The following is a 23,230-nucleotide window of genomic DNA, read 5'->3' on the forward strand; positions in this document are numbered from 1 at the left end:
TGAGCTGATCTAACACCTACTGCTGCTAAGAAGGAAGATTCCCAGCTCTTCCCTACCCCATCCCAGCTGTGTATGCCCGTTGCAGCCCATAGCACAGTAATCCAAGCAAAATCCTGACTAGCTCTCTGCAAGGCAAGACTATCCATGGGAAAGGGGATGAGGAAGCAGAGGGACAGGACCTCTTCTCCTGAGAACCATTTGCTAGATCAGCTCAGCTGCACACTAACTCTTCCATCTGGGACCCATCACATCATGCTGACAAGAAGATATACTTCCCTCAAAAAGCATGGTTGGCCACATGGGCTGGCTTTATTGTGTGTCAAAACTAATCAGTGTTAAACTTTGCGAGCAGAACAAAAGCTACGAAATGCCAGTAAATTAAAAACTGTCTTCTTTTTCATACTAGAGCTACGTAACTGAACATGCACATGGGGAAATCACCCCAGGAACACTGAAAAGAGAACTGTAAATATTTAGAGCGGAGAATGAAATGTGGATGTATAAAGATTACTTAGGAAACAGTGCTACAAGCAAGCGAGGCAAATATTAACTGTTAAAGAGACTGATTTGGGTCTTCTGTGATGAAGACTACATGAGACTCAGCCAAATGGCAGGGGTTTAGCTTTACAAATGTGAGGAGGCAGATGAGATTCCCTGCAAGGCAAGTGTCTTTCCTTCCTAACACCTCCTTCCCATGGTAAAGGTTGCACCAAACCGGTTGTCTTTGCTGGCTGGACATAAATTTCATTTATTCCTACAAAACAGATTAATTAATAAGTAACTTTTAGAAAACCTTTCATTAGAAACATAGCAAGTAATGTCCTGCTTCTTCAATCAGCCCATCTTTTATCTCTGTAAAAATCATTGAAACTACATTCATCAGTGTAGGTTTTGCTAAGCAATTCCCACTGACATTTTAAAGCGAATTTTAATTCATTTTATCAGTACTTTTGGATATAAGAGCCTAATTTTATGCTATGTTAAAAGTCCAGGTTTTCAAAAGTCCTCAGCATCCTGTGCTGATGGTTGGGAGACAGCACGGCTGAACCACAGCTCCAGGAGCAGACTCACACCCTGCAGGGCATCTTCCCTGAGGAACATGCTGTGGGATGCTTGGGATCCAGGCTTGTTACTGGTTGATGAGCAGATACTTGGCTGGAAGACGGTGGGTGAGAAGCCTGTGGCTGTGGCTTCAGGGGCTGCTATTTTGATTGCAGTGTAAAGTAGCTGATCTGTTCAGATCTGCTTTGTAAACAATACCTCTGGAAATCAGATCATTTATTCGCATGTCTAAATAAAACTTTAAAAGACTAACTTTATAGTCCTGTATTTAAAAAATCTTTTACTTCTACCTTGAGAACCATTACTGAATACAGATTATGAAGAGGTAAGATGGAAACATGCCTTTTCCTTTACAAAAATTCTTTCAGCCAGGAAAAAGACCCGTGCGTGTTGTCAAGGGAAGCAAGGATATTAATTTGCCTCACTCTTTGTGTAGTGGGAAGAGAGCACGAGCATCAAGGATCTGAGGCTGAAATAAGCTCTAAATTACCTATACATGAAACAAGTACTGAGCAAAAACTCCTGTGTGTAGAGGACAGTAAACACAGCATGTAAATAAGCATTTAATTAGTTCATAAGGCATAATCCAAATTGCTGCACACCGCTCTCTCATTAACTTCCAGAATTTAACCTAAGCCTCTTTTAACAATAGTTGAGTAACAGAACAACCGTATCACTGTTGCGTGCCAAAACAAAACTTGGCTTGAAAACGTTGATGGAACAGAACTGAAACACTGTTTGACTGTTCATGCAAATGACATCTAACAAACAAACTGTGAATGAACAGAAAAGCACAAGCACTGTAAAAAGCTGCTTGGTTCTCTTGGGATATTGGATTTTCTGCAAGACAGTGGGTCAATTCAAAGCCCTGGGTCTTGGTTTCATTAATAAGGATGAGTCCAACTCCTCTTCACACAGCTGCTGAATTGAACCCTCTGCGCCTTTCTCTAAGCTAAACTGTGGCTTTACTAGTGGTGTCTCATTGCACACAGATAATATGCTGAAATAGATGCTTTTCTTTTTTTCAGCATGGCCTAAATTGCACTTATTTGTTTCAGGAAGTTATTAAAGATACGAGATCCATGCAATTGAATGTTGTGCTCTCAAACATTCATGAGAACGACATGCACTGAAAGGGCCTCCACGATCCCTAGCTCAGATTCCGCAAATTTCCCCGTCATTTCAACAGGAAAACAGAGTTAAGCTAATGCAGTTAGTTGTCTAGGGCACAAAATGACCAACCAACCTGTGGAATCAGAAAGCTCCAGGCCCTCATCCAACACAACTGCTGAATTAGATGTTGAAATGTTTGTTTCAAAGCACAGATAATCAGAAAATAACTGTGTATGTTCAGATGCCTGTGTAACAAATACACACAGGTGTGAAAATGATTACATAGTACTTTTACAGCACTGCATATCCATGTACTTCAGTAGGACATCCTGGTTCCTATCAAGACAAGAACAAATCAGAACGGATGTCCTATTTGCTCCTAGCTTAAGTCTAAAATTATGTTGCTGCATAGGAAAAGAGAGTGCACAAAGACCATCCCAAAAATCACAGCTCCTGAACTGAAGGCAGTGAAGATTTTGCATTAAATCTTGTTAGATGTCCTACTGTGATTCAGCATTTATAGAAGGTGATGAAGAAGGCTGGGTAAACCTGAAGGAATTCAAAGCATGGTGAAATACAGTAAAGAGACTTTCATCAAGCTATTGTAGTTCACAAACTATTTTGGGATAACTTTGGTTTCTTTTTCTGGGATATTTCAATTGAAGCAAAACATGCATTTCTATTTAAAGTTTCTGTTTAGAAATCAGGCTGGCACAGATCGGTGCTACATTAAGAAAAACAAGGACTTTTTCTTCTGTCCCTTTCTGCTTATTTTAGAATTCTTCTGCCCTGAGTTAGAAGTCGGCATAGAATACATCAAAAAAAAACCACTAAAGACAAGCTAAGCATCTGTGAGATGCATCAAGCCTTGTAAAAGAAGCACTGCAAAGTTTTTAATATTGAGCAAAATGAGGCCCAATCCTGAAAACGAATTTTGAAAACTGCTGTAACGCAAACAGTAATAAACAGCCTGCAATCTTGCTAGTCTTGGTGCAGAGCAGCTTACCTGCTGATACAGCTGGCAGGACTTTCCCTAAAAGTCAGGTGGTTCCCTGAATCTCTAATTAAACCAACGCACAACCGGAGAAGGAATAATCTGCGTAATTTGGCAAGTCACTGGCAAACTCATTCATGCAGTTTGAAGGGAGTTCCCAGCCTTGCAAAATTTGTTAGTATCTGCTATGCAAAAGACAGCCCACTTCATCACAACACGGCTCCGTCCCGCTGAAGCATAAATCATCGCGGCGGAGCTCATCCCGAGGCGCACCCTCTGCGGCTCCGTGCCTTGCACCGTACGGTTGAGTGAGCACAGCTTCCTCGGGCTCCCGGAGCACACACCCCTGACGGGCATCTAATAGTTCCAACCTCTGGCTACCATCAACCTCAAACAGATCTGACCCAGCTATGGCGGCCATCAGAGGGCACGTCCAACCATTTGGAGAGGGCACAATACAAGACGCAGTTTATGCATCTGCCTTTTCAGCCACCACAAATTGCTGATCCATCCAACCCAATTAGATTGAGCTTTGATCACCCGACCATCCTTATGTAACTACTGTTGCAGAAACTCCTGATGGCTACGTGCTCTCGGGCAGAGCGGGAACCATGCGTGGATCTTTGCCAGAATGATAGCGGAGGAGCTGGAGAGCATCATCAGCGTCTTCTCCGCGGGATGGCAGAGCTTCTGGCAAGCCATTGTTTGAGCCCAGCCCTAAATGCAGCTCATTCATCAGATCATAATTATCTGCAGCAAAGCCTCAGTGCCTGGTGGGCATCCAGTGATTGTCTATTTCTGTAAGAAACGGCTGGTTTAAATTAGAGAATAGGAACCAGAAATGTCATGGTGGATACTGAGCACAAACTTTTGTAATCTGACCCTCCCAAAAGCGTTCCCCTCTCACTTTATTTTCCTGTGTTCCCACTTCAAATACCACTATCCTCTTCGTTTTTCACCACCTCCTTTATGCTTTTGAAGATCCCAAACTAACATTTCTAACATTCCCAAAGCTTCATCTTAATCCCACAGGAATAACATTACATCAGTTCCTCTGGTGGATAAACTATGGTCACATAGAAAGCCATCAGGCAAAATCCAGAGCTCCCAGTCTCCCTTTCTATTCCTTACAAGGCATTTCCTCATTTCCTCAGAGAGGAACTCTTTTTTTCTGAAATCTTTGTTGAGTGTCACAAGGAAAAAGGAATAATGAAAGCACACAACACACATGAAATTTAAAGGTCAAACTGTGATCTCAGATTTGGAAAACATCTATCATTCTGCTCAAAACCACAGGCAACAGGCAGTTTTACAAGAGCTTGGCAATGTACATTGCAAAATGGAGATAAGGATCTGGCATTTCGTATGCAAATACAAGTCTGAGTCTTGATTTACCTTCCCTGGTGTGAGAGGCAGTAGATGTTACCAAGTCCAAGTTAGCCACTTCTGATCAAAATGAAAAACATTCCCCAGAGCAGATGTGTTGGCAAGGCACTAGGTAGCTTCGTGTTTTGGGTCTCTATCTCGTCTTCAACTGTAGCATTGGCTTTAGAAAGGTCATAGACTTTGTTTTCTGACTTCATGACTAATTTATTTTTCTTAGTTCCTCCCTCAGGCTCTTGGAACTCCTCATTCTTGCCCACAAACCACTGCTCTGAGAAGTTTCTCCAAACACTGTAAATTACCTTTGCACCAAAAGACTCAGTATTTGAGTTAGTGTCCAATATCACTTTAATAAGATCAACTATAGTATCATGAAATAATTAAGCAGATTCATTTATTATATTACTACAAGGGACAGGGGTGTGGTGTCAATGCAATAAGTAGGGTGACCTCTTCAAATCTAAGTGGTTTGGTTAAGAAAAACATCCAAAATTTGAAAGCTGATACTAATTATCCATACTCCATCATACAAACCACACTGTCGTAACTCAAAAGTCCCTGCCTGCAACCTTTACAGCTAAAGTTCATGTTGGTATTTGGAGTAAAGGAAAAATCTGTTTTTTAATCGTAATTACCCTCTACCTCAAGGATGGTACCAAAACCTGTGTGATGCTCTGTGCTATGTACAACAGGGCTGAAAGGCACATTCCAGTTAATAATCATGAGCAATGCTCACCTAATGGACACTGGAAATAATACTGCTGTGAAAACGAATAAAACCTGTAAGGTTTCATTCCTGTGGGACCTCTGGAATGCCCAGTCACAAATACAACCATCAAGAGGATGAACAAAAATAATCTCCCGAGGCCTCATCAGAAACAGTTCTTCTCACTAGTCACAGCTACTGGTTTATAACGAACCATCTGAAGGTAGGGTTAACTCACATGCATATACTTAAATTTTCAAACAAGCTGTAATTCAACTATTGACAGCTGAAGTCCCTCAGATGAATAGAGCTGGACTTGCATTTGTTACTTGCGGAACTCTAACTTAGAGTTAGTTCAGATCTGAAGTGTACATACTGAAATAAATTGATTTGAAATAATGAGCATTGCTGCTTATAAATTATTTATTTTTTTAAAAAGCAGTCAATTCTATATTACTGAAATATCCTTCTCATCTGAAAAAAAAAAAAGTCTTTTCATTTAAAAGGCACGATTCTGAATACAGGGTGCAGCATTATTTCAAAGTATTCAATCATCATTTTCTTTTTAATAGCTTGAATTAGACATGCTTTCAGGTTTTCATCCAACTGCCAGTAAGAAACTGATGGTATTTCTGCCCTTTCCTCTCATTAGGGACTTGCTGCTCTGTACCTGCAAATCTTCATCCCTCATCAGCCAGAGATATGAACACAGAAATCTCATCTATAATAGTAGTATCATGTACATCCTATTAAAGAGGACGGATAACATACTCAGAAGTGCCTCAGGGCCACAATTTCAAAGACATGTGTAGTGCTGAAAGATGCAGGTGAAAGACTCCGGGGACTTTCCAAAGCCCCCAGCTGCATAACTCCCGTTGATTTCAGTTATTCAAATGAAAAGTTGTTTAATGTATTTGTTCTGGAGCTGAAGTTTCACTTAAAGTCTGGGAAGAGACATAATCCCACGGGCTAATTTTTAAAACTGATTCTCACTGATTTCAAAGGCAGGTAAATGACTAAATACTCAGATAAGTCTAGCCCAGAGCGAGGCATGAATCGTATTTAGGGTCTACCTCCCTTTGAAATAACGGCAGTTAGGCACCTATCTACTTTGAGGAGATGGGTTTTAGCATCGCAAACGTTTTGGCCATATATCCATTTCACGGATGTAACAGAGGCTAACCTCTAAATATTGCAATAACACATCTTTTAAGGTAAAGGAATGGAAAGGAAATTAAAGATTTTTTTGCCTCTGGAAATTGTCCAAAAATCAAAAAACGTACATACTTTGTAGACAAATTCTTTCAAAACATATACAAGGATGACAATTGCCAGCATGAGAAAATGAGGTAGTTGAGGAATTGAGGAATATTGTGGAGGAAGAAAGACGAAGGATACAAGAAAAAGCTAAACTAGGGGCCTCACTGGGAAAAAAAAAAAATCACAATTTGAAGAGCGGCATGAATGTTGAAGACTTGGAGTCAAGTCAGATGGAGCCAAGACAATCAAAATAATTTGCAATTGAGCTTATTTCCTGAGACTTTGTTATCTGGAATGGCCAAAATGCTGTAAGATCACATATTCTACCTCTGCCTCTTTAGGAAGTCTGTTTTGAAAATATCCATCCTGGATGTGACCCTAAACGCAGGACCGTAGAGGCTGAAATATTCCCTCTGATCAATACTGCAGGCCCAGCCAGGTAAATGTACTGGTGACTACAGGTCTGCTGCTCTTCCCCAGCAGGCAGCAAAAGGCCTGCTTAATCCTGGAAACTATTTTAAAGAGGGTTATGAAACGATCAGAGAATTTCAGCCCCAGGGCTGGCTACCATCAATACCCACTTTAGCTCAACAACACCCATTCAGCACCCTGCTCCTCCTCCCAAAGCGTCCTGCAGTGAAATCCTTTTGTTTCCCAAGGAGCAAGATAATTCTCCAACGACGCTTCTAGCCTTGCGTTTTTCTAATATTTCCAAACATTTGTATGAGCAGATAAAATCCTTGGGATTTTTAGCCGCCTTCTTGCTGAAATTAAATTACCTTCCACGTTCTTGAGTAAACTACAGAGCTGCAAGATACCGCCCAAATATCTCTCCTCTGTTGCAATGCTCCTGCATGCTATAAATACAAAGTTAATTTGTGCAATGTGTGGGCTCCTGCTTGGAAATGCAGAGGACTGTGCAAGCTAATATCCTTCCCAGGAAAAAACACAGCATGACGTACGAAAGAAAATGGTGCAAGCAAGAGGCAGCCGAGGGTCTCCAAAGCGAAAACAATGGCATGTTTTCCAAAGATGGACTGAATGTCCCGATGGTGCCGAGCAGAGAAAAGAGAGGATGTCAAGAGAAAACCAGAGTTTTTGTATGAGGCAATGACTGGAGGATGAAAAGCGGGTGGCAAGAGGCCGAGCTCACTGCGGTGAAACGGCTGGCGTACAGTCAGGCGATACGTGGCTGCAGCCCAAAGCGTTAAAAATCCTCTGGCGTCTATCACCATTCGTTTGGGAGTGACTTCATTTCCAAACTTCGGGATAAATAATAGCACAGCTATTCAAGATAGCCAGGACACCCGGCCCCTGTTTTTTCTCACTTTATGGCTTTTAGGTGTGGACTATAACACATCACTTAAGCAGCACAAAACAGATTTACTGAATAAGTCATTGCACTGGGCTTGAAAAAAAATATTTGTTTTCATTGGGTTGGTGGTAGGGTTCCACCCAAGATCCCTGGGAAAAGTTAATTAAGGACAACTGCTCACGACATCACACACAGTGAAATCAAGCAAAGTGGGGAGAAGCAGCCATGCTGGGAGTTGCTTCTGAGAAAGGGATGTCATGCATCCAGGAGCTTGGGCATAAAGTAGGCTTCACCTGGGATTTATTTCATTTTTGGAACCACAGAAATTCAACTGTTTGATCACCCTCTTATCTCCAGTAAATACATCCACCATTATTTTAGTTACTTACTATGCATTCTTTGATTTTATGCTTACTACCTTGTTAACGTACAAAGCTAATTGATTTTATGCTTAATGCCTTGTTACTGTACGAAGCTAATTGATTACATCCATAAAACCAGCAGGGTACACACAAGGTTATGGTAGGATGTTCCACCAGATTTTAAGACAGATGGAATTTTTTGTAGCTGTCTTCTTTTTCAGCTACCCTTGGACGTACACATCTCATGAGAAAGATACTACATAGATGTAACCCCTAACAGCTAGAGACTCTAAGGCTTTTTATTTGGGCCTGTTTTCTAAAAAAAAAACCCAAAAACCAAAAACCAAAAAACAAACCCACAAAAACTACTCGAGGAGGTAGAAGAGAGGATAACGGGGGACTCACTGTGTGAATTTCGGCAAAGGAGACCAAAGCAACAGTCTACACAGAAATATGCCTTGCACCCATCTAGCAACACGGGCAAGAGCTGGAGGAGTTGCCAGCTGGAGTTACACTGCTGAGGGGAAGGAGAAGTTCTGTGTTGTGATGTCCCTCAACACGACGTGAGTCCCCAGCATCACCTGGTATCTGCAGTAACAGACGGCTCTTGCCTTTCTGTACTGGAGCAACACTCGGGACAGCTGGAAACAGAACCGGTCACCATCACCCATCCCTCTGCTAAAATACAGACTCTAGAAACCAGCCGAGTTTTGAAGAAGGAAAGAAGAGGGCAACACTGGTGACTGTCAAGGACTACCCAGAGCTCCCTCGAGAGGCCTTGTGGATTTCAAACAGCTCCTCATGTCTTGGACACAAGGCACAGGACACATCCTCAGTCTCCAAAAGACATGTTTCTACCTCAGATCTCCAAACAGAACAACTACTGCCTACGCCAAGAGCTGCTACAGCCCTGTGGGTACAGTTACACAGGCTGCACTTTCTAAACCACTTGCAGAGACAGTATGCTTAAGAGTTGTTATTTCTTACAATTTGTGTGTTTGATGGTTTGCTAAAATTAGGAAAAAGTATATTCCAGAGCTGGAACGTTTATGGCTTCTTCACCATTACTGTATATTTTAATTCTTAAAAATAGATTTAAGTGACATGATAAGTAGAGAGTCCTGTTTAATCTATTTCAGCCTGTTTGCCACATTCCTGGTTTGGCCTCTTTGGCTTGTTAATTTAGAGATGTATAAAACCATCTGTTTCACTGCAGACTTTGTTTTAAGCCTCAGAGGAAACAAACCACACAAATAAATGAAATTCACTATGTCATTTCTGTTAGAATATATGTATTTACAGCCATCAGAGCAGACACTAAGTACCCTATAACTCTAATGTTAGTGCAGATCTTTAACTATTTACAATACTGATATAAAAAGTCAGCGCAACTGAATTTGTATCACATAAGGGATTTTGTTAAATTGCATTCCACCTCTCATTTAAAGTGAAAAACAGTAACATTCTACACATTTTTAAAAGAACATAATAAAGAAAGAAAGAAACAAGCTTCATAATTAAAAAAATATATCTTGGAAAAAAATACATCCCAGGCAAATGTACCTAGTAGCCTGGATTTATGTCCGTATATCTGCCTTTATGGTTTGTAATGTCAAGAAGTCACCTACATACGCTCATCCTCTTGACGTGACTTCAGCAGTCATACTTTATTTGTCAAAACCAGACCAGACCTCCAATTTTTTACTCACCAATATTTCACTGAGAACATACATTCATTGAACCTAAACTTTTTACAGAAGTGTGTTTTACTGAGAAGAGACTCCTGTTCCAGATGAGAATGGGGAGGAAGAAAGTCATCCCTGAATGAGTTGCCTATGAAGGGGGCTACCACTCACTTCCATTTTTTGGCCAGAAGAACAAAATGTATTTTGATGTATAATAGAGATTATTTTCCCACAAAACAGAGTCCCTGCTTACTGACCGGAGTACTACAGGGCTGCTGTGTCTGCTGTGCTGGTATTTAGAAAGAAAAAATGGTTCTTTCAAATACAATATTCTCTAGTGTCTCCTTTCATCACTACTACACTATATAGACTGTTGCACAGACAATGGTTCTGAAGATTAAATATTTAACTAAGGAAATCTAAAGATGTCAGTCATGGAGTAAATACTAAATCAATTTAAGAAAGTTCAGTGATATACTGCATAACATTTTACTGCAGGGTGAACACGGAGTAGGTAGGTGGCCTGGGGCCTAAAGTGGTTGTCGAGGAATCAAAGAATTTAACTGAGTAGTTTTAAAAATGTATAAGCCAATCGAAGTTTCTAATAGAATCTTATTTGAAGATAGTCCTCCAAATCATGTTTTCCAGCAGGGAGCTTAGGTTAAGGGAATATACCTCTAAAACGTAACAACTTCCAAGAACCTGAGCTCCTGACCCCTGTGCCCCCATCCACCAAAGCACATAAGCAGGACTTTGAACATTTTAAAGAGTCCCACAGTCAGCTTCTTCCTTGGTCCCTTTTTCTTCTTTTCCTTCTCTCCTTTTGGCTTTTCTGAAAGCGGCCTGGATTTTCCTCCTAGAATTATTTCATCTCCTGCCATGAGAAAAATCTATTATGTCTTATTCAAATGGCTAAACCAACCTATGTTCACTGTCCTTTCAGTGCCTTCCCGCAGCGCAGTTAGCGGGGTTGTACTCACAATATTCATCAGGGTCAGCAGGTACTTCTGAACATGTTCTTTCCCATGGAACTGAACAACCGAGTCATCAACCCCCAGGAGGACTTCAATGTTGTAATCATCATCCGTCGCATGCCTTCGATAGCGCTGCCTCGATCTGCGCACCCGGTCTTCAACAAAGCTCAACGCGCTGCCGAGACTATCCAAATTGGTGAGGTTAGCCGCTGAAATCAAACAGACAAATGAGTTATCAACCAAGGGAGGTTCAGGCTCAGGTCTCAGCTAAGCTGGTATCAATTTGAAGTAGCACCATTTGTTATGTTCTATGAGTTACGTAACAGCATTAGTTTCACTTAACGTCAATTAAAAATGACCTAAATGAGAGGGAAATCTGACCCAAAAGATTTTTACTTTGCAAAGTAAAAGCAAGACTTTATTGCATAATAGATACAAGGCCAAAAGGAAAGCAAGTCATGTCACTGTCTTGATGAGAAGAATGGAGCTTTTTGCAGTAAAATACTTGTTGCTTGAAAGTACTTGTAACAAAAATGCACTGATCAGGGGTCTTGTGCTACCAAGGATATCCTCCATTTCAGAACCACAATTACATACAGACACCACACTTCAAAATCTGATCTTACTGCTCACAAAATTCTATTTCAAGGCAAGTGCAGTTGCCAATAGAGCCTTTTTACATCCAGGCAGGCAGTAACAAACCATTCCCTCCCGCTCCAACACATTAGCTCCTTTCCTACATACACACATGTAATTCAACAGTAGTGACATTGATCTACGTTATCATTACAACTCAGGAACACATTTTAGATATAAAATTAATTAATTTATAGCTACATTCACCATTTTTAACAGCTTTTCATCCTTCATTCCCAATTTGCCATGTCACTTTGCATTATTGTACATCAAAGACCAATCCACCAGGCACAACGGCAGCCAACTTTCTTACTAATGATTTCTAATAGTCCGTGTGATATAAAAAGCACGTTCTCTGACTGGATGCGATATTGTTAATGTGGCATCTATGTACAAAAAATTAACATGAAAATATGGAATCTCAACATTTGACCCTATAGAAAAACGATTAGTATTAACATCATTATTATCATTTGTACTATGAGATCGCTGGAAGCCCCAGTGAGAACCTCTTGATTTCAGAGAATGTCGGGAAAAGGCTTGCTCAGAGAGGCAACGAAAGGCTACGAGAGCACTGTGGATTGATTAAAGGCTCCCAGTGCTTAGTTCACAGAAACATAATAGGAAGCAAAGGGAGGAAGCTAAAGCCATCACCTTCAAAGCAGAAATAAGAAGCAACTCTTGAAAATGTTACAAAAGTGGATTCTCTGTCTTCATTTATTGAAGCTTTCACATCAAAACTGGCTGCTTGGGAAGGGACGCATGAGTCATCAGATCACTTGGCTCATTACAAGAATGTCTGTGCTCTTGCCATAAGACCGAGCTGCCATTTCAGCAGGTCCTGGGCAATGTGCAACCTGAGCAGAGGCCCCCACAGCTCCCCACCATGATAACAACAACATGTCAACCTCTACAGCCTCCGCTGCCAGGAGGGATGCACACCCAGCCTCCCTGGCCCCCACCGCAGCGTCTCTTACTGCTCTGTGCTTCAGGCTGTGTCTTGTGCATGCAATGCCCAAGGTGGTGAGATGCTTGTCCGAGCCTCGTAGAAGAGATCTCCAGTCAAGGGACAGTCCCTAAAAGACACATTTGCCTGGGCAGCTTTTTACTATTTCTCCACCAAGCACCAAGGACATGCTTGTCACAAGCAGGCCACCACACTGCACTGGCAGAGGTCCCCTCACTCACCAGACAAGAAAGAGTGCCCCATGCAGTGGTCCCACGTTTCCATGGAACCACAAAGTCTTTCTCCTGGGAGGGCAGCGTTCAATGCAGCTAACAAGCACAATCACCATGTTCTCATTGCCATTCTCAAGGATCCCAGTAGCTTCTCCTGGGGCTACAGAAGTTTTTAAAATTAGTCTGGTCAGAATCCATGATTCAGCATGAAAATTCGCTCTTCATGCAGAGCCCAGCTGTCACTCCCAGGTTTGCTGCAAAGGGAGAACGCGTCTGGCCTTGCAGCAATGGAGACAGCTCTTTATCAGGGCTCAAAACCTGCCAAGCAGCCAGCTCCAGCCCTACCTCGTGGTTTGCTCCACTGGGAAAGCTTCAGTGTTAATCCTTGTTAGCGCCCAGAAGTAATTAGCTGGCTATCACAGCAGTCCCAGGGGATTCGCTATGGGATCATGGGGCACTCATACATTCATGATCTACAAGGCAAATCACAGTTAGTGTAAAATTTGACTATAAATCTTGAAAGCTCTCTAGAAAAGTAAGACTAGGCTGGCAGGAGCGGCAGGTCGTGTCCTCTCTCTGCTGCTCACAGAAAACCTACGGTAATCAGCAGCAAGGCCAAAGCTACCAGACCTGCTGCTGCAGAAGAGCGGAGAAGGGCAGGCGAGGAGAGCCAGAGCCCTGCGCTGCGGCGGCAGACGGGCAGCTCTGCTGGCTGGGGTGATGTTATTCTGCTGGATGGTCGGCTGTCAAGGTACCCAGAGCTTTCGTGCTTTCATTTCTTTCCCTTATGTGTCAAAGTCAAACTAACTCCTAGTGCAGCATCTTTATTCCTGCTGTGAGTAAATCAGCCAGAGGCAAAATGTGATCCTACCACCCTGCAGCAAAAATATACCTGTCCTCCCTCTTTACTCCTCACTTCGTCACTGTCACCATATAACCCTTACAGCTCCTGCGAAAAGTTATCAGGAGGTTCCCTGGGAGTCATCTTGCTGCCAGTGGGTGCCAACAAACTACTTTAAATTTTGCTTGGAGCATAAAAATTCCTCACGCTGATGTTTGCCTTCACCCCAGGAGTGTTATCCCTTCAAGACAATATGTCCATCGGGTAGTGGTACCTCTGAGGCACCAACCCAACGTGCTTCCCAGCAGAGAGTGAGCCACGTTGGCTCCAGCTGGTGCTGGAATCGTCCCAAGACCAGCAGCACAGTTCAAAAAATCTACAACAGTAGCTGCAAGATTTTTGATTCATATCCCAACGTCCCATCAAGTGTCCTTTCCCGGGAGGCTCTCATGGGACAGGCAGGAATGCCTCCACACACGACCTCATCACACATCACATGGAGGACTCCTCCAGCGCTGCTCTGCCGCTCAGTCTCTTGGATGATGAACTGTTGGATTTGTTGGACCATGCTGTGTTATACCCATGTTGTATTTGCTCCTAAATGACAGTTACATTGGAAGGAAATTAATACCTGTATTTTACCACAGAGGAAGTGAAGCAAAGTGGCATCTATAGTGAATGAGAAATTTGTCATGTTTTGACATCTGAACTTTCCTTAGTCAACATCAGTAACTTTGTTGTGCCATTGTACTGCTAACGATATGCTAGAAAAGCTCAAGAGAAAAACTCAAAGAACTAAATAAGGCACCAAATTCCTCCTTCACGTTTTCCATGTTACCTTTCTTCTGATCACCCCTGCACTTTGCACAATATCATCCCAAAAGTCATCTCAAACTGCACTGTGTTGTACTAAATCACCCCAAGACCTTTCCATCAGATGTTCATTTTCAGCAGCTTTTGCCAAATCAGTGCACCAGCCACTAACTGTTGGTGCCAACTTCGTTCTCCATCTCCCAAGAGCAGACACTTGGCATTTGCAGGGGCTAACAATACCCTGTGTTGAAATTTTCTTGCTCCCACTAGGAAAGGTCCACATTTGTGAAAATTAACCACTGAGAGACAAGGTTGTATTTTTCTCTTGTGCTTCTCATCCAGAACAAATCAAAAGGACAGCAGCACTGTAACAGTTCACCCACAAACCCCTCAAAAAACTCTTTTTTTTTTGAAGTCAGTTAAAAAATCATTTTCCTTTCACTCATTTTCTCCTAACACTGCAGACTGTCTTCCAGGGAAGGAATAAAAAGTACCCAAGTTGTTGATAGAAGGGAAACCTGTGCTTCTGGCTTCAGAATAAAATTAGGAGCCAAGCAGCCTGGCTTGTGCTCCTGCCTCTGACATCGAGTTTCCCCGCGGTGTCCGGAGATGCAGAAGGCAGCAGAGGGCTGGGCAGCAAAATTGCCAAGGGGAAAGCACCTGCACAATCCCGCTTGATGCTGCAGCCTGGGGTTTTTTTTGGGTGTCCTTCATTTTTGCTTGCAGTTAAGGCAGGCAAGTGATCCTGACTGCTCCTAGGCAGCCAAGTCCTAGTCATTTGCTGACTTAAGAACCAGACAATGTCCCCAGCTGTGACAGCCCCAATGATGCATTAATATACGTAGGTACATCGAAACCGAAAGAGGAAAGGTTCTTATATCACGCAGGTGCCAATTACTCACAGCATTTTATGTCATACAAGATCCCTCTGCTCTGCTCCCTTTTCCTGAGCAATATGAAATATCCCAATCTTTTCTCTAAACTGTTCCACTTTTCAGTCTGGTATTCTACTTCTTGGTTTCGGGCTCTGCTCAAGCTTCCACGTTCGCTGGGACCAGAGGTCTGAACACCCAGCACCATGGCAGCACCACGCAGCCTGGCTCCGATCCCCGTCTCTAAGACAGGGAGAATCACATTGACACAAACATCAGGTTTGCCTTTGCAGGTCTTCAGAAGAATTCTCCACCTGTGACAGTTTGGGATGTCTGACAACACCTTATTTTCTGGGAAATTTTGCCTTACTCATTAATCTTTGATATCATGTGCTTTACAGAAACCTAACGACATGACATCTCCTGATTCTGCCTTACCCACCACAGCAGGCAAAGCTCAAACAGATGCTGTGAGCTACTGAAGCATGAACACGCTGCCTGCCATGAAAACTGCCTCTCCCTGTGTTTTCTGTCATTCCCTTTAGGACATCCACCAAAAGCACAGTTGCTGCCTTGTGATCTTGTTTTGTTTTTTTCATGATTCCTTCCAAAAAGGCTCAGGGAAATACGGCTGCACCTACAGTTCTTACAGAGTCCCTTATGAAGCCACTGCTAACAGTACCAGCTTTAGGGTTTCTCAATATCACAGCAGCAATGTTGTCCTAATAAAGCAGGTTCTAATTTTTTACCTCCTCTTTCTGGTAGGGTGAAGGGGACTCTTCTGGTCCAGAGCAGAGACCAGGACAGGCAGCTCGGAGACTGAACTGGATATCATGTTCACAGCCATCATCTGCAGCCTGTCAACACAGCAACTCACTGGAATTTCTTTTCAACTACGTGTGCAGCATTCAGACCAAGCAGCCACCATTTCAAAAGCAGCTTGTTTGCTTTTTGGACACTTCATCTGTCACAGCAAGAACGGACAAAACCCTGAGCCGACTGCTGAGCACCTTCTCCACAGCCTCACAACGATGAGCGCTTCTGACTTGTTTTGCCAATGATTTCCATTCCTGGGACATGCTCCTGAAGGGACTCCCGGCTTCCTATTCCTTCATGTGCCTTGCTGCAAACCACCAGCTTTTTTCTTGGCTTTTTTTCTTTTTTTTTTTTTTTTTTTTAACCCCAGTGACTCAGCCTGAACACCAGTGAAGTCCAGCTGGAGCCCGTTCCGGTGCGGTGGCAGGCACATGTGGGCGTGCAGTGCTGCGCTGGCGCAGAAGCACGGGGCACCCAGCACTGCTCAGCTGCACTGCAGCTGGTGGCAATGCCACTCCGAGCCCAGGATTTGGGATCACAGTGGAGGCGTGAGGCCATCCATCACCTGGTGCTGCAAACGCAGGAGGAACAGGCTGTGTGGTGGGGAAGCAGAAGGAGGCAGGGTGGACTTGCTTTAGCTCTCAGCTTCCCACTGCTCAAGTACATCTGCACCTCTGGAAAAGTACCAAACGCCCTCGACAGCTTGACAAAGAACTGCTCTTTTGGGAATTGCACTTTAAATCGCAAGTCATCTCTCTGCAACACTCTCTGCCACTTGCATGCTGTAGGCTTCTGTCGTGTCTATCCTCTGTGTACTTCCCAGTTAGCCCCCAATTAGCCTGTTCATGTATTCTACCAAAATCCTCATTTGTCTTCCACAGTAAATCGAAGCCCAACCCATGGAGGTTGAAGGCAACAATGAACAGCCAACAAATCTTGCTCTTTGTCCTCCTGCAATTTTTTCCTCCATTTTTTAAGTTCCTCAGTTTGGTGTTTTTATTTATTCCAGTTGCACACAACTGTGATGTGTTTTGTCCATTTGCTAATCAATAGTTTCTTTGATTCTTTACATTTTTTTCAACTTTTTTCCTGCTGGTTTTACAGCCCTGCTCACCTTCCTCTTTGCCTTCTGTTTTGTTTTCCAAATGTCCTCTATTTGTCTTTCTTCTCCCCCTTAACCATCCCGCTCAGCTACATTGGTCTTTCATAATTTATAAATCCCTTTCCCATACTACAGTCTGCATTTGAACCCTTCTGCTATAGATCACTTACAAGAAAATTGGGTAAATCCAGCAAGGTGAATTAAAATGGAAGAGAGCTCCTGTGAGGTGAAAGCAAATGGAAAATGGTCTAAACAAGGGAAGCAAATCACACACAGTGCACTGAGCACAATACCAAGATAGCCCTGTTTAAAAGGCATCCCCCCAGGAGGATGCTGCCTCAACATAGTTTTAACTTGGAGCTCAATCTTCATTGGATTCTTGTGATTTCTTGAATCACAGGTTAACACAGTGGCTGCTACTTGGTAAAATCCTTAACCAAGAGCAATTATTGCTGCAGAACTCTCTTTGGGTGTGTGTTGAAATTCCTCCTCTTCCACTTTTTTGTATAAACCAAAAGCAAGACTGCACTAGCAGTCTAAAGACCAGGCATGCACCAGGCATCCTCACCAAGGTTACGAATCCTTGTCCTGCCCTTATCTGCAAAGAAGCAGTTATTTAAAAGGAAACTTTTGGGCTGCATGCCTTGCTAACCATATGATCTCATTAAGAGCTCCCTGCCTCTTAATTTACGGTAATGCCATTTCTAGTCATATCACAATTTAACACAGAGCCTGCTCCACCTTTCATCTGTCCAGGGCAAGTTTGCCACGGATGTTGGGATAAGCTGGGTTGGGCTCTCAGAAATAGGTCTCAGCCTCCAGCTGCAAGAAGGCCAGCAGATACGGCAGCTGAATGACTGCTGGAATGATCTGGTTGTGGCATTTGAGATCAGGAGGAGTTCAAAGTATTTCAAATACTGTATTTCAAATACTGTATATTTGGACCTTTACAGCGAAACTCTTGTAAGCTTCTTGGGGCAGAAGAATTGTCCCATGTTTGCAGAATGAGCGTACATCCTGGCAAACACACAGGCACAATCACAGTTCCCTTTCTTGTCACCTATGCAACAGCACAGTGACTTTAAATCTCAGGGCATGCTCAAGTGCCTGCCTGACTCGGAGTTACAAAGAATAAGGAAGCTGAAATCTACCAAAGTGGTAAAATAGAGGAGAACTTTCAAAACTGAAAAAAAAAATTTGTCTTTTCCAAAGGATAAACCAATTAGTGCAGTGACAATGGCCAGGTGGACACCGTGGCAAACGGCCAGGCAAGAGGCACTAAGAATAACCACAGCTAGATGTTACCAAGGAGATATTTTCTGGCATGTCACAACAAAGAGAAAAGGTATTACAATACTAAAAAGAAAAGTTGAAAACTAAATTGATCTCATCAGGGCCACAGTCACACAATGAATAACATAAAGATGAGAGATAATTGCACTGTTAAAAGATTAAAGTGAGAGCCAGGTAATAGAATACCTTGGGCTAAAACTTTTTTTTTTTCTTTCCAAAATGGTGAAACATATTGTGTTACAATTTTAACTTTCATATTACAACATAATAGTCAAAAGAGGAAATGAAAGGAATGGCAAACCAGCCAGGCAAACCAATCTGTGTGACCTGGTTGAAATGGAGCTGTTTGAAAACTGAACGTATTTTTTTTTCCAGCAGCAAAACTTAGCCTTTGGAAAATGTTCAGCTATCAACCTTACTAATGAAAACACACAAGTTTCACAATTTAGCACCAAATAATGAAGAAGCAAGGTGTTTCTAACTCAGTGCTTAAAAGTAAGCTCAAAAAGGGGCAAAAAAAGCTACTCTGTAGAAAATTAATTTATGGGCCAACTTCTAAGTTTCACTGACTTAATTGATTGCATCTGGGAAATGCTTATCTTGCAAATATTTTGGCAAGTCATTGTAAACTGGCCTGTATTGCAGAGCCTATGACTTGCAAAACACGTTGCCTGATTTACCACATCCCACCCGTTTAGAGAGCCCCAGGAACAGGGGCTCCGTCCCTCACGAGCCCCTCAAGCACACATGTGCAGCCGTGCAAAGCTGCCTCTGGTTTACAAGACTCATGTGGAGCTACAAAGGCAGCTCAACGCTCTCAATCTCATTTGCAGCTAATGCATAATTAATTCAACTGCAGAGTTCCGCCACGTCCCCACGCAGGCGCTCGGCGTAAAGCCACGGCTCCACGACGCTGTACGAGCCCCTGAGATGCCACCCACAGTCCCAAATGCAGAGCTTTCTCCTTTCCCTTCAAGCAAAGGATCAGGATCTGACCCACAACTTACTTTCCCCACGAGGCTTTAATGAAGTGTTTATGGGCTATTTGAGCCCGAGCCTGCCACCGAGATACTCCAACGTCCAATCCCAATCCGTATTCCAAGCATGATTAAATTACAGCAAATTAGCACATTAAGTAAACTGCCTAGCTGACCCCCTGGCTTTGTAGGTGACATGCCTAACTATCCCACTTTCATTTTTAACGGAACGAAATGCCAAATCATGGTACAGGACCTGAATAACAACGGGTTACTGAGGACGGCAGTTGTCTTTCCATAAACCAACTATTCTGCAAGAAGGGGAAATTAAGTTGAATTACAGTTTAACCAACAAACATTGAAAAACACACAGGCAAAAAAAAAAAAAAAAATTCAAAATCCTAGCCAGGGCAGAGGGTGTGAGAAGACAGAGAAAAGACAAAGAAATACATACAATAACCATACATAATTGGAACTGCTACTGAAAAATAATGGCTGAAGCAAATATCCATCTTTTTATCCATCACTACAGAACAATAAATCTTGCCTTTCAGTAATGTTTGAAAGTGGAGTTATTCCATACTTTTAAAAAGGGAGCTCTTGTGTCAGGTATAAAGTCTCACAAAGTTGTTAATGATCCAATTAAATGTTTTCAATGTCAAGTATAATGAACATAGTATAAATCTCATCAGTGTAAATAATGTATCACACAAATGACAATGCAAACAGCCCCTGTTCTTCTATATAATCATAATGATCTTTTAATTAGACAAAGTAAACAGTCTACTAGTTTCACCTTGTGAAGAAAAGCATAGGAAGAAACTTTCCAAATTCTAAGGTGAAAAATAAGTGAAATTTGAACTACTAAGAAGTTCAATAAACTTCTTGTACATCTCAGAATACTATGCCAGAAATCAGCAGCCAGTCAGAAAAAAAAAAGGTTAATTTGAGTTTCACAAGAAGAGAACATCATCAGAGCAGTCTGAGCAAAGGCAGCACCATGTACGATGCTTTGGCTACTTACACTGGCAGGATTTGAATCAGAGCAAGAAGGAGTTATAGTTTTACCTATGTTTTGAAAATATCCTTGTTGCTAAATCTGCTTGGACTTTCTGCAATAACAAAACCAGCTGCAATTGATTAGAGACTGTAAGAAAGACAAAGCTAACTTGGAGGATGCAGGAATTTCTTAAACTTCAAAATGACAGTAAAAAACCCTGAAAGAGAGAACCAGCCTCCGCTCCAGTGAAAGCACACAAGGTTACTCCCGAGGCGTTTCAAAATCAAGGGCAAAGCCTTCTTTTGTCATTTGTACAAGAGCTCTGCATCTGTCAGGCCCTACAAAAGGCAAATTGCTAAATGCTGCTCTTTGTATTGCGGTGGGTGGGTGGGTGGGAGATGGTGTCCCAATGACAACGGGTGAGAAGAGATGCTTCCAAAATGCTGCACTTTTCCCGAGCATGTAGCAGGGACGAAAAGGGGCGGGGAGGAAGGCAGGAAAGAAGGAAGCTGGATGGGTGCATGGATACCAAAACCCTCTGGGGAGAAGGCAAATCATAGAATGGTTAGGGTTGGAAGGGACCTCAAAGATCATCTAGTTCCAACCCCCCTGCCATGGGCAGGGAAATCCTCCACTACACCAGGTTGCCCAAAGCCTCATCCAACCTGGCCTTGAACACCTAAGAGGTGTTGTCACAATCAAGAGGCAGAAGTTGGAACAACACAAATGCAAAAGAGGAAAGTGAAAAGGAACCATGGTCAGGCTTCCTGCTGCTGTTCCCCATTGCCTCTAGGAAGGCGAAACCAGGGCTTGCTCCTACCTCCGGCTCCCCAGCCCTGAGAGCTGCAGCCTGGGAACGGCCTCCGAGCTTGAGGGAGCGCAGCAATGTGAGCTAGGTTTGCAGGGCAATCCATCTCCCCAGCACACACAGGCAGGGCTTTAATGTGTTTTTTCAAGATAAATTTAGCATTAATATCTCTGGGCTTTAGCGGGATTAGAGGCAGGACATCATGCGGTTGTTTGGTTTTCTGGCAGGTCCAAGGTATTTTTAATTCCTTTTGGGTCGAATGTACTTGAATGCTGAAAATTTTTTCAAGTGAAGAAACAAATCACTTCAGTTCATCTGAAATCACATTTTACTCACCAGACATGAAATCAAGCAATTCAAGCCTCAATACAGAGACTCGTTTAAAAATACAAGCTATTTCAAGGGGAAGAAGGGAAATGGTTTCAAACCCACTGCCACGAAATCATTCAACATTTTCAGGGTTTTTCTTTCTTTATCTGTATGAAGCTCAGTGAAAATCCAGTATCTTTTACCACCAATAAAAAATTTCACCCAGCTCAAGTGCAAGCGGAAGGACTAAAAGGAGTTTCCATTTGCCTCTTTCCAGCACCTATCCCCCTTCCCCCAAAGGAATGATCATAATTTCAGGGCCTCTGTATTTTTGCCAGGTTATTCACGTATTATTGATAAGCAAGCTGTGCTCAATGCTATCTGACTTGTCCTTCAGACTGGCTTCCAGCCTAATCAAACTGAGGTTGTTTGTCTATTAAATGAGATGTAGCTGGTAGGATGTAATGCTCCTTGGCAGGCAATAGAGAACTCTCCTATAGGGACAGATCAGACCCACTGCACCTCAAAATAAAAGCCTTTCAAGAATTATGTAGTAAGGAATTTATCTCCTGAATTAAAGACAGTGTCATCTTCATCTCTGTCAATAAGGCTTAAAGTGGTCAGAAATTGCATTTGTATTCACTTTGCAGAGTGTTATATAATTGCTTTAGTATTAATGACTACTCTGCTTTTAATACAGAGAATGAAATCAGACTTTGGAAAGAGAATGCACAATGTCCAGTCAGAAGGGCTGGGAAGCCTTTTACATATATGTATGTACATATATATATATGTACACACATACGTAATAATTGCTAAAATGAAAAAACTCTGTACTTTAACAAGGTATAATGCTGCTTGGAGGGTTGGTGGACAACTCACTTGTTAGCTAACATTTCTATTAGAAATATTTTTAAAAGGAGTCAAACATATGGGAAAACTAGCAGAAACAACAGTAAAATGAGATATTCAATTTTTTAAAATTGAATTAAATTCTCTTTAAATGGTGCTAACCCAAACTGATTCTAAAAAGGCTAAACAAATCAATGTTTTTTAGAGAAATAGTAGAAACTGTTAAGGGTAAAACCAGACAGTTACTCCACAGCTTCAAGTAGTTTCTGCCTCCTGAACTGGAACAGTGTATAAAGACCATTTAGCCTCTAACCTGTTACTTTTGGAGAGTAAACAGGAAACATCAAAGCCAACACCAAAAAAATCTTTCAAATTGCCTTAAAAAGCAGTTGCTAGAGTAATCAAGAAGGTAACTGAGAGCTCTGCTGACATAAAGTAGTAAAGGCTCCAATAACTAACACATTGTGTCTAAAACTGGTAAAAACTGAGTCACTCAAGATGTGAGTTTCTGCAGTGAGTTATGAGTTTTATCCAAATACTGGACTCTGATAAGTTGAATTCTAATATCTGTTTCTACCTACTTAAAAATTGGCTAACCTGGGTGCTCCCAGTTTACCTGATTTGAAAAAAAAGCCTGTGACCAATTAAACAATGAATGTAGGAAGAGATGGAAAAAATACAAAAACCTTCCACAAATCATTTTCTGTAACACCATAGTTTAAGTTTCATTTTGGGAACCAAAAGGTAAAAAGCTGTCCACGAGTATATCCATCTTCTTTATTATTCAAAAAAACCTAAATGTTTAGACAAAAATACTGACCATGCAAACGAACACTGAAAATACTATTAATGCATACTGTGTTAACAGAATTTATGAC

General features: G+C 42.1%; 1 protein-coding gene across 2 annotated transcripts in view; it reads right to left on the minus strand.

Annotated features, from left to right (window-relative positions):
• The window catches only part of ADAMTS2 (ADAM metallopeptidase with thrombospondin type 1 motif 2), a 183,267-nt gene that overhangs the window by 46,180 nt on the left and 113,857 nt on the right, over positions 1-23,230 (minus strand). For both annotated transcript variants that reach the window (XM_086621406.1, XM_086621405.1), the window contains one exon: positions 10,861-11,063. In XM_086621406.1, coding sequence (XP_086477532.1) covers positions 10,861-11,063 — 203 coding nt within the window. The remainder of the gene's footprint in view (positions 1-10,860; positions 11,064-23,230) is intronic.

Source organism: Tauraco erythrolophus, chromosome 16 (assembly GCF_009769465.1).
Source record: "Tauraco erythrolophus isolate bTauEry1 chromosome 16, bTauEry1.pri, whole genome shotgun sequence".
In the NCBI taxonomy this organism is placed as follows: domain Eukaryota; kingdom Metazoa; phylum Chordata; class Aves; order Musophagiformes; family Musophagidae; genus Tauraco; species Tauraco erythrolophus.